At 28.1% G+C, this 12,661-nt stretch overlaps 1 protein-coding gene across 1 annotated transcript; it reads right to left on the reverse strand.

Annotated features, from left to right (window-relative positions):
• Positions 1–10,374: 10,374 nt before the first annotated feature.
• On the reverse strand, positions 10,375–12,260 carry LOC111905885 (uncharacterized). Its single transcript, XM_042897161.1, has 4 exons — positions 12,166–12,260; positions 10,889–11,288; positions 10,548–10,795; positions 10,375–10,462 (listed from the first exon to the last, which is right to left on the reverse strand). Exons 1-4 carry the CDS (start codon positions 12,258–12,260, stop codon positions 10,375–10,377), a joined length of 831 nt encoding a protein of 276 aa, XP_042753095.1.
• Between the last annotated feature and the right edge of the window lie 401 nt (positions 12,261–12,661).

Genomic DNA, 12,661 nt, shown 5'->3' on the forward strand with positions numbered 1-12,661 from the left:
AAGGTAATTGGTTGTTCAAGTAGGTTTATACACCCTTGCTACCCAAGAGTGTGGGAAACTAAATGCAGGATGAAAACTATTATCTCAAACATATATATGAACATAAGTGTATAAGTATAGTTTTGTTGAAGAAGGTAAAAGTAATGGTTTTGTAAGATATCTAAGAGTTTTGAACAACAATAAAGAGTGACTTGATGTCATTTTTATAAACATTTCAAAACTAATACTTTTGTTATCAAGGTATTTTAAGATAGAAAACCATTTCATGTATCACATTTTGAAGTATGTGAAATCTACTGGAAGAAAAACACGGTTATAAAATACTTAAGAGTGATTTAATAACATACTGTTTTCTACTTGTATTCCCCCCCCCCCCATTAAAGCATTTAAAATCATTTAAAACATTGATTAAGGGGTATGAACTCACCTGTAGATGGTGGTTTGGATGAACTGAACGGTGTCGGGTTGTTAGGTGTCAAGTGAGGACTTGTACACACACTATGATCCTAATGAACATATAATCACACACACATATATATATATATATATATATATATGTAACCAATTAGTCTTGAATTACTAATTGATAATGTTAAGACATCCTAGAACACAATAAACACTTTATATAAGTGTTATAAGCCCTAAGGATTTCATCTAAGTTGTTGTGGGACAAGGCACTTGGGTTTAGGGTTCCTAAGGACCCCATACTTGAGTTTACTCTCCATATAAGAGTTTACGGCCGTGAACTCCAAGGCTTAATGTCCTTTGTTGTTTTGAGGTGCTAAATGATCCCTGGAAGCCTTCCAACTCGGTGGGTTAATTCATGGAAGGGTTTAGGGCATAATTACACTCCTTTGAGGAGTTTATGGCCCCTAGGCCAATTCCTTTGGAGTTTACTATCGTAAACTCTCATGGAAGGATGTTTTTGATGCTGTCAAGTCTCATACACATGTAGGATAGGTTATAGACTTTTACCTAAAGCAAATGAAGGCCTTAGGCACACTTTGGTGCCCTTGATTGATGTTCATGGCCCAAGAACCTTATTAGGGCCGTAAACTCACTTTAGGAAGTGTTTTTGATTTTTTAAAGTCCTTGATTTATGTAGGAGTAATTCTATGTGATAGTCCAAGGCTTTAGGAGCCTTAAAAACACACTTTGGTCCATGGTTTTGGAGTTCACGGTCCAAGATCTTCTTGGGCCGTGAACACCGAAACTTTGGTGTTTCATTGATGTTTTCTTGTCCCAATTACACCTATATACAAGCCTAAGGTAGTAACATATCATGGGGGAAAGGCTAGGCGTTGTTTCGGGAGTTTACCGCCCAAGAACACCTTGGGGAGTAAACTCCTAAATCTAGTTGTTTAGCTATCTAATCTATGTTATAAACACATTAAGAGCTATATAACACTAATAGAGAGAGGTACTCACGATTTGGGATGAAAACCCGAAGATCCGTGAGAGAGAATATGGCTTTTCTCTAGTTGGAAATGTAACTAATGAACGAATATGGTTCAGATTTCTATTTATAGTCCTGAGAGTTTTGGCAGAAAATATTTTATTCCCGGAATGAACTTTAATATCATAGAGTATTGGAATAACAGTGTTGCACAAAACCCTAGTGCATCCACTCTCATGATATCTCCTTAAGTGTTAAACCTGAAATACTCAAACTTATACCCAATGTTTGGAATTTTGCTGAAATTGTTCTAACTTCTATTGGCTTGATATTGTTTGTTCATAATGGAAATTTCGGGTTGTCAGAAATTCCCCTTCTCAATATAAAAGATGAATCTCCAATGTCATTATATGAAGTAGATAGAGTGATTAAAATACATGTACTGAAGCCTAGTCTAAAGAACCAAAGAGAAGTAGTTAATTCAAAAATAAAGGACATAAAGCTATTTTCCAACCAAAACTCAATCTTTAGCTTTCAAAACAATATTCTACTAGTTCTTATTTTGTATAGTACAATATCTAATCATTCTATTTTGTTTTGTATATAAGCTTCTAGTATACTTTTATAGTAATTCTGAGTTTTGTATGCTAGAGTTAGTATTCTATCCATTCTAATTTTGATGATGAATTGCTAAATATCGAAGTTGTTGATGAGTTTTTCATTGATTCTTGTTGATATTTATTTTATAATAGAAAAATTGATGAATAATTGCTGAAAATCGATCATGTACAATAATCCTTTGATAATATAGAATTGATGATGAATTGTTGAAAATAAATGTTGAAATCTAGAAATTCCTTATCAGTGTATGTAAGAGAGAAAATGATCATGAATTGTTAAACATTTATGTTTAGTATAATATTCTAGTCATTTTGATTTTGTATAACATATTATTCTAATCATTTTGATTTGTGTAGTAAAAATTTCTAGTTTTTTGGTTTTGTGTATTAGCTTCTAGTATAATATTCTAGTCCTTCTGGTTTTGTATATTATAGTTTGTATGGTAGTCATTCTCATGTTTACGTTGAATTAATGAAATCTATTGATTATGAGTTGTTGATAATCCTTATGTAATAGCAAAATTTATGATAAATAGCTGAAAATCGATAATTGTTTTTAATCCTTTAGTAATAGCAAATTTTTTTGATGATGAATTACTGAAAATCGATGTTCTAATGTGAGATTACAAAAATTCGATGTCTAAAATCAATTATTTATGATAATCCTTCAGTAGTAGAGAAATTGATGATGAATTGTTGAAAACCGATGTAATCTCGAAATTACTTATAGATGTCTATAATAGAGAAAGTGAAGATGAATTGGTAAACATTGATGTTTAGTACAATATTCTAGTCATTCTGATTTTGTATAGTATATTATTCTTTTAATTTTGATTTGTGTAGTAAAATATGTAATTTTATTTTGTATATTAACTTCTAGTATAATATTCTAGCCATTCGGTTTTTTATATTAACTTCTAATATAATATTTTAGCCATTTTGTTTAGTATCATGTTCATTCCCATTTTTATCATAAATTGTTGTAAATCGATTGCCGATGAGTTGATAATCTTATGTAATAGCAAAGTTTATGATATATTAGTAAATTGTTGAAAATCAAAACTTGCTTATAATCCTTCAGTAATAGCAAAATTCTTTGATGATGAATTGCTGAAAATCGATTTTCTGATATGAAATTATATAAAATTGATAAGTAATCAATCCTTTATGATAATCCTTCGGTAGTAGATAAATTGAAGATGAATTGCTGAAAATTAATGTTGAAATATCGAAATTCCTTATCGATGTCTGTAATAGAGAAACTGATGATGAATTTTAAAACATTGATGTTTAGTACAATATTCTAGTCATTCTGATTTTATATATCATATTATTCAAGTCATTTTGATTTGTGTAGTAAAATATTCTAGGAATTACGTTTTATATATTAGCTTCTAGTATAATATTCTAGCCTTTCTGAAAATATGTTGCTATAATGAGTAAGAAGTAAAGTACATTGTTTATAGTAGTAGAAAGATTAAAGTATGTTGCTATTTTTCGTAATTCTAGATATTCTGATATGGCATGCTTTTGGTTCTTAATTGATATTCTACCATTCTGATATGATAGATCGTATGGTACTTCATAACTTATTATTCAACTGAATATTATGATTTCATTTAATAAGTTATACTTATAATTTTAGTGTCTTATTGTTTTTCAGGAACATGAAGAAATGTTTGAAAAGGCCTTCTAGAAAGTTTTTGTAGAAAAAAAAGAATATGGAAGAAATTGTTTTTAATTGTATATCGATGTTTCCAAATGAAACTAGAACATGGAATTGGCAAAACAATTCAATGTCTTATTTTCGAGTACAATTTTTTGAAGTACCAATAAGCCAGAAAGTGGATAAGCGCATGTTGGAATGGTAGAACCCAAAATCAAGGGACAGAGGAAAGGATTGAAACCGAAGATAGTGAAATGGAGGATAATGATCAAAATGCTTAAAATCAACATATATGGATACATTTGTGAAATTAAATAAGAAACTCACTTTGGAGCATATTTTTTTGTCAAATTCTAATTTAGATGTCGAAAGGATAAATATATCATGTAATTAGATGTACACAACATTGTTCAATTTATTCTAGTATGAAAAGATGATAATATATATAGAGAACATTGTGCAAACTATTCCTTGAAAATATTGTTCATTGTTAAAGATTTCCTTGTGCAAACTATTCTAATTAAATAATGTTTATGTTTTTAATAGAATAATTTGATTAATTACTTGAAAATGATGTGTATATTCTACTAGAATAATATTATATGTTATCTATTTTCAAAAGTTATATGCATAATCTTCTAATATAATAATGGTGTAGGATATTCTAACTAGTATGTTGAATATTCTAATAGAATAATGCTTAATTAAATCTAGACTTGTTTAAAACTCCTTGATATGTTATTATTCTAGTAATTCTAAATATTCAATATTTAATATTATGTTGTTAAAATGTAATATTCCAAAATTGTGTGCAATATTCTGAAGTAATGTGAAATATTCTGAAATTAGGTGTCATATTATAATTTTAGACATTATGATTTTGTTGGAAACAACTTGCTTCAAACTTTTTGTTAAATAATAATATATGATTTTATACATTTTTCTTTTTGTTAGAAACAATTTGTTTTGAACCTCTTTGTAAAGTATTGTGATAGCACTTGATTAATAATGAGGTAATGTAAAATATTCTAAAATTATGTGTCATATTCTAAAATTGTGTGTCATATTATGATTTTAGAATATGTAATATGATAGAATTAAGAGTTAATGTTACAAGAATGGTGTTGGTTTTTGTTCATGTAAATGAATTGATTAAATGGAAAAATCAAAAGCAAAAGTCGATAAAACTAAAACAAAGAATCTCAATAATTAGAAAACCATTCATATTTTGAAAACAAAATTTCAACATAGTATCATAAATCTTCATCATATGGTTACCTTGTTAAACAAAGGGATGAATATGAATCTCAAAAACTCTTATCAAGTTATAGTTAAATAACAATGCACTAACAACCATAAAAAGTCTATTACATGTTTCTGACATATAAAATCTATTACATATCCATGAATCTCGATACTTATAGTTGAAAAAGTCTAGATTCAAATATTCAAGTTCCTTTCATCCACTAGAATCCAAAAGAAATAACCATCAGGTCAAATGAATTGTTTGCAAGAGCCATATTGTGCTGCAACATTGTCACTTAGAACTACAAAAAATAATATACCACCACATTAACATATAATAAAAATAATGTGCATTCATATGAATTTAATCATAAATGTATGCTCAATATTCAATAAGAATAATATGCGGTAACATGAACTAATCAACAACATGATGTTAATAATTGGAATTAATAAATCTATGATCAATATTCTATAAGAATAACTGATATTGGTAAAAAAAAATCTACCTGGGTTTCCGATTGATTTTCCTCATTATGGAGAATATCTGAATCACCAATACTTAACATAAAACACTAAACATAGTATTGTTCTAATTATGAAAATATGTAGTGCTATATATATATATATATATATATATATATATATATATATATATATATATATATATATATATATATATATATATATAAACAAATTTATGCTAAAAAATCCATCTCCAATCTTTTGTGTTTGAAATAAAATATTAAAAAAAAATAATCATGTCATTGTATTAAAGAGTTGGTTTCAATAGAAAACCAGATAAAAGACAAACGTATAACATTAAACATAGTAACGATGTCAATTATTATTGAAACAAAGTCATAAATTCTACTTCGTGGTGTAATGTTCAAGTTTGTAGCATAATATTCTAGTTATGGTTAGTACTGTAAGATATATTTAACATATGGTATCATGTCAACATTATAGGTTCAATCAAGTTTTAATGAATAGAGTAAAAAATTACATGACAATCAGGACTATAACTAACCTGAACTTTTTCTACTTCATACAAAACTAGTCAATGCATCTTTTACTTAACATGAAACTGACAAGGAGGGCTATGACTAACCTGGACCTTTCACTAAGATATTACATGTTCTTTAATCTCAACATATGTCATAAGAACTTCTAATTTGAAACATTCAAGTTCCTTTCGAGTTGGGCTTCATTAACTAAATTTCTCCGCAACAAAAATGAATGAATTTTTAGAATCGATATGGATTAAAATAAATACTATGTTTTAACAAGTGATTCAAACTTCACATGGATGAAGATTTACAAAACTATATTCATAACATTTCAATGTTAGAATTAAGGTAGTTTAATCAGAATAATATACACTATTAGAGAATCACATCATGTAATAACATATCACTAATGGTATGTATCCAATAGATATAATCAGAACAATATACATTCTTATGAAATTAGCCATAAAATAACCCATTGTTAACATATAGTACCTTTATAAGAACCATAATTTATTTAATAGCATCTAATATTTTTGTAGTACAACCTGTTTGTTTCTTACAGGTTAACAAGAGCACATTTAAATAAAAGTGTGGTAAAATGCATCTCTAACAATTTATGTTTAAATAAAATTACATATTTTAACAAAACTAAGGTAAATTTAATAAGATTAGTCAATATTGAATTATTTTACTCCAATTCTAACTCATATTTTGGAAGTATACTCATTCTTAAATAGGAGTTTATTTATGGGAAGGAAGGGGTGATACATCAAAATCTTTATTCATTCAGGACTTTCATCAAACAGGTAGAATGCATGTATAGTTTAAAAGAATTTTCTCAAGAACAATAATTGATTTCAATCAATCAGTATGATGTTTGATTGCTGAAATCACAAATCATACATATATGAATTGGAGAAATCACTAGTAGCTTGATGATTCAATCAGTTCATGTTACAAGGTTAACAATTGAACATGTTACATGCAAGTAATAATGAAAGCGATGAAAATACAAGGAAGAAAACTCAAACCTTGATCAATTGATGAAATCGTGATGTAGAATACAAATCACAGTTTGAAAGATCGTTTGCAATTGTTGAAGATGAAGATAAGCATAAATCAACTGAACACTTGAACTTCTACCTTGGATGAAATCGGTCATCACAGAGCTAAAATCATTAACAATCTTGTAATTAATTGTTGGTGTCGATAGATGAACATAAACCTCAATCACTCAGATTATCAATTGCAGAGCAGAAGAATGAAGAACATGAACACGTGAAACACAGAAATCGCGACTTTAAAAGCTATTATTTAGCATTGTTCGATCAATGTCTAACTCAAACTAATTATCGATTGAAAGAATAGAAGATTTAAGGAGATAGAAGATCGATCAGATTGAATTGAAGAACAAGGAATGTTGATCCATTGAATATCTTGGTAGAAGAATCAAAGCAGATGATTTCTTGATGACGTGAAGATAACACTAACATTATATTAGATCTGATCATATTAAATTTTACGTCGGGACTAATCTACCCCTCATTAACTAATCAATTAGTTAATTAGAGTTAACCACATTTTTTTATTAGCCACAAGATCAGTTTTGATCAAAGGCCAAGATTTGGTCCCAATGTCTCACAAAATATAAGTGGTCTCAAATGAACCTCTACCTATATATCTTAATTGCCTTATAAAGCATTTTTAATCAAATGCTGAATTTTAAGTCGTACAAACATACAATGCATTTGTACAATCAATTTATTCATTACAAAAGGAGTAGAGTACATATGGTCAACAGTTGAAAAAGTCAAATCTCTTATCCCCTATTCTTAGGCTATTTTGACCCGGTTCATTCCTTATCTCCGTATTTCCCCAAATCTCGCAATTTCTATTCACAAATCTTGGATATATATATATATATATATATATATATATATATATATATATATATATATATATATATCGCTGAAGTTTCCATTTCTAGGGTTTAATTCATCTTTCAGCATTCAACCACCATTGTCACACTCGTCGCTTGACGCGGGTAAACGGCTAGTGTGTGTATATATATATATATATATATATATATATATATATATATATATATATATATATATATATATATATATATATATATATATATATATATATATATATATATATTGAAATGTGATTAAACTGATATCGTGTTATTCAATTGAAATCTCTAAAACAAAACAAAATAATTAAAACATTTACAATACATAAACGTTATTAAATATGACAATTAAATGTCCTATTAATTTATATGATTTATGTGAAAATATTATTAAATATGAAAATGGAGTGTGATGTTATTTTAAATGATTTATGTTGAATACGTACATTGTAAATTATTTTATAAAATTATAATAAACTAGGCGAATGCCCGCGCGTTGCGCAGTGCGATAATTATGTAGTTTAATATGGTTATATATGGTTTAATGTAGTGTGAGTAAGTCATACATAAAACTTGTATGCGATTAAATAACACGTATATTTTTTGATTTACAGATTTTTTATCATAATAAATAATGAAAACTTTTTACTATTAGTTTAAAATTTTAAATGTAATTTTTATGTACACATTAGTATCTAATGTAATTAGTTGATGATTGATTAGATATGGATTCTCATCTGTGGAAGTCTATTTATGTTGAACCTCATAAAAATACATATTTAACGACTTTTGTTAGTTTTACTATTGAATAGAAAATAGTGCCGTATTTTAAGTAAATATAAAAAATCACATTCTCAATCTATTTTAAGATAGTGACATATTTTAAATTAATATAAAAAATCATATTCTAGAACTAATGAAAAGAAAAAAAGGAGCCAAAATTTTTAACTATAATAAAGTTGATTCCAATTAAAAAGTGTTCAATCGAATATAATATCATTCAATAAACATCATAAGATATTATGTTATATTTAAATTACAGACATCATTTTTGTAAGAGTCATTCAAAATATATGAGACTATAGTGCCTAATACAACAATGTAATAACCAAATGACCCTAACATATTTTAAATGAAATATAATTATAATATATTATCTATGTAACTAAATTTCTGCACAACATGTGGGATTCGTGTATTATATGGTATTCTTCTAATATATTATATTATAGTATAAACATTATATTTGGAAAACCACTTTGAGTTATATTGTAGTTTATAACATTAAATTTGTGATGGGCTGTATTTGACACACATTTGTGTATTTATATCTATATTATATATTTAAAACAAATCTTATATAAACATCTAACCTAAATATTCATCTTTAAGTTTTCTTTCTTCGCCACGTAAACAAACTTTTGTTATAAAGCCAAAAATGGAATAAAAAACACTTAATTGTATGATCATGATATATTGTATTTTGATTGAGGCTTGTACAAAACATGCATAAGCATATATTATTAATTTATCTCTTGTTTTGGGTAATTCGAATAAGATAACTTCAAATCCAACGTATCAAACGAATTACCCATTTACTAAAGCCTAAAACCCAAAAACTCAAACATGTTTTAGTGCCATACAAATGCATGAGGTTTTAGCAAATTATTATCTCATATGAATTACCATTGATTATGTGTGATTAATTATTTAGAAGGTGAAAAAGTTTGGGGGTTTCAAATGCATGAGGTTTTAGCAAATTATTGTGAGGGGTTTCAAATGAATGACAATCAAGAGAAAATCCAAACTTTATAAGTATGTAAGATTTCACATGTTGTTTTGTAAAACATGTGATCACTTGTGATATTACACTTTCCTTTTTATAATTTTAGTGACTATTCCATTTATAAATCCTCTTATAAAGTCATGCAAATACACGATAGAATATAAATTTCAACATTGAAAATATAAGAATAATTATAAGAATAGATTTACTAAAAATAAATGTTTAATTTATAAATTAAAACTGAATCATAGAATGATACAACGCCAAATAAAACAAAATTAAAACATTGCGGAAAAATCAAAGAAATCATGTATCTTCAATTTTGAAATTAATTCTGGAGGAAAGCAACTAAAGAAACAAGTATAAGATTTAAGATTTAAAAAGTGTCTAGGGAATTCATTTAGCCCTCCACAAGTTCTTTCTTTTTAATCTAATGAGAGAGAATGTTAAATATGATAAACAAGGTTGTCAAGATCGGGATCCTACGTAGAAACGTTTTTGGGTTTGCAAGATCGGGATTGGGATCCTAAGATCCAACAAAAAAAACATAATTTTAAATGAAAAATATCTCCAACATTAAGTTTTCCATTCTAAAGCTATAAAAAGTTCAAAACATTAGTCACAACACAAGTACCATTTAATCTAGTCTAAGATAACAAAAAGTGCTACATCCAGATCATCATCCTCTTCTAAATTCAAAATATTAGTCACAACACAAATACCATTTAATCTAGTCTAACATAACAAATTGTGCATCCAAATCATCTTCCTCTTCTAAATCCAGAATATCTTCTCTTAAATCTGTTCGGTCACTGCACCTGCAGTTAAATGTAAACATGACATATTAAACTAAAAGTAAAAACTATCATTTCTAGTTTTAAAATAATAGAATAAAAGAATAACTCACGCAATTGATCTCTTATAGCCCTTTCAAAAAAATCATCATCATCATCATTAACATCATGATTAGAAGACGGTTCTTCAGTAATCCACTCATCATTAGAACTAACATCATCAAGATTTAATGTCTCAAGTCCATCATGCCTTTTTCCTTTATTTTCATCTCTTCCGTTCAGCTTCAAGTTGTACATAACATACACAAGATCATTCATCTTTTGTTGTTGTAGTCGGTTTCTTGTCTTAGAATGTACCTATATACGACAGAAAAAACCCAAAATATTAGATAATGATATAATAAAAATAACATTAAAACATAATGTCGTTACTTGTTATTTATAAGTTACCATCTCAAAGGCACTCCAATTCCTCTCACAACCGGATGAAGAACATGTCAAGCTCAAAATTCTCATTGCAAAAATTTTCAACTCGGACGTGTCATCTCCAAAGGAATCCCACCAATCAACCGGTGATTTTTCTTTCCTTGTTAGCTTAGCTACATTAAGACCAAAGATACCTCTTGCATTCGTGAATTGATCAAACTGACAATCAGTCGTCTTCGCTAGGTTCTCATTAGCACCACACATTCTTTCTAGGTATATGTACAATCCACTTTTGATCCAACCATTATTCTCAAAATCATCGATGTATTGCATCTTTGGGTTCAAGTAATAACCTGCCACATGTTGTGCCTTATTCATCTGATTATACCATCTATCATCAATGATATCATAAATAGGTCCATACCTGAAAATATATGTAAAATATATGAGTTGTTGGTTTAAAATTAATTCTGAAAAATATAAACAATTAAGCAAAAAAAAACCTTGTTTTGATATCTTTGAAGTTTGCTTTAATTAATTTCCTTCTTTGCATTTACCATGGCTTGGTAAATGAAACCCATAGCTAGTTTAGAATCTGAATCAACCAATCGAAGAACCTTCATTAAGGGTTTTGCGGCCCTAAGGCATGTGATAACTGATGACCAAAATCTTGCAGTGTCTGTAACTATATCCTCAACATCTTTTCCGGGGTCAGTCCTTGCATAGTTAGTAGACAACCATATTTCAGATGCAAAAGAATCATATCAATGCACTTTTCAGCTCAAACAAGCGACCAAGTGTAAGATAAGATGTGGCAAATCTAGTTGCTCTAGGCCTTAGGAGCTCTTTCCCTTTTGTAAACTCTTTCAACAAGCAAATTAGTCGTGACCTGTAATAAATTAAACTTGTTATAACTTATAACTTATAATTAATAAAATAAATTATATAAAAAAATAAATAAGTTAAGAACCAATTGTCACCTATTATAGATGAAACTTGTTGTCTTTCTTCCCTTTGATTGTTGTCTCAAGCAAATTAGTGGTGCTGATGTGAACCTAGCGAAGACGATTTATTGTCAGTTTGATCAATTCAAGAATGCAAGAGGTATCTTTGGTCTTAATATAGCTAAGCTAAAAAGGAAAGAAAAATCATCGGTTGATTGGTGGGATTCCTATGGAGATGACACGCCCGAGTTGAAAAATTGTGCAATGAGAATTTTGAGCTTGAGATATTCTTCATCCGGTTGTGAGAGGAATTTGGAGTGCCTTTGAGATTAGGGATGAGCAAAGACGGGTACCCACCCTAATTCTTTGGAACCGGAACCGGTGGTTCTTGAAATTTTGAAACTGGAACCGAAACCGGCGGTTCCGGTTCCGGTACCGAATACCCGATTCATAATTTTCTTTTTATAATTTATTAATTAAAAACTGTAAACTAACAATATATTATTAACTAAAATTTATTAGTAAGTGTTTATTAATAAACGTTATAAATTAGCTATTAATACGATTATCATTTTATATATATGTTTAAAACCAAAAGTCGTTAATAATGTTGAAAATTAAAAGAAAATTATTAGCAACTGTTTAGTATTATCACAATTTATTCATTTAAGTCTCATTGTAGTAACACACATCAACACTAATACATAGTAATTACCATTTTATTAATGGACCATTTAAATGATTAATCATAGTGTGGTTTCTGTGAATGAAAATGTAACTCTTCAATGTCCAAAAGTTTAGCCAGAAACAAAGTAATAACACGTTTTAAATTATGTTCGAGTATTTAACATGT

This window comes from Lactuca sativa, chromosome 8, assembly GCF_002870075.4.
Source record: "Lactuca sativa cultivar Salinas chromosome 8, Lsat_Salinas_v11, whole genome shotgun sequence".
NCBI lineage: Eukaryota > Viridiplantae > Streptophyta > Magnoliopsida > Asterales > Asteraceae > Lactuca > Lactuca sativa.

Excerpts from the sequence above, each read along its gene's own strand:
- LOC111905885 (XM_042897161.1), bottom strand. The coding sequence starts at position 12,260 with ATGAATCGGGTATTCGGTACCGGAACCGGAACCGCCGGTTTCGGTTCC. Across the intron at positions 11,289-12,165 it reads TCCGGTTCCAAAGAATTAGG|GTATGGACCTATTTATGATA; the intron begins GTGGGTACCCGT and ends ATATATTTTCAG. Across the intron at positions 10,463-10,547 it reads ATAAGAGATCAATTGCGTGA|GTGCAGTGACCGAACAGATT; the intron begins GTTATTCTTTTA and ends ATTTAACTGCAG.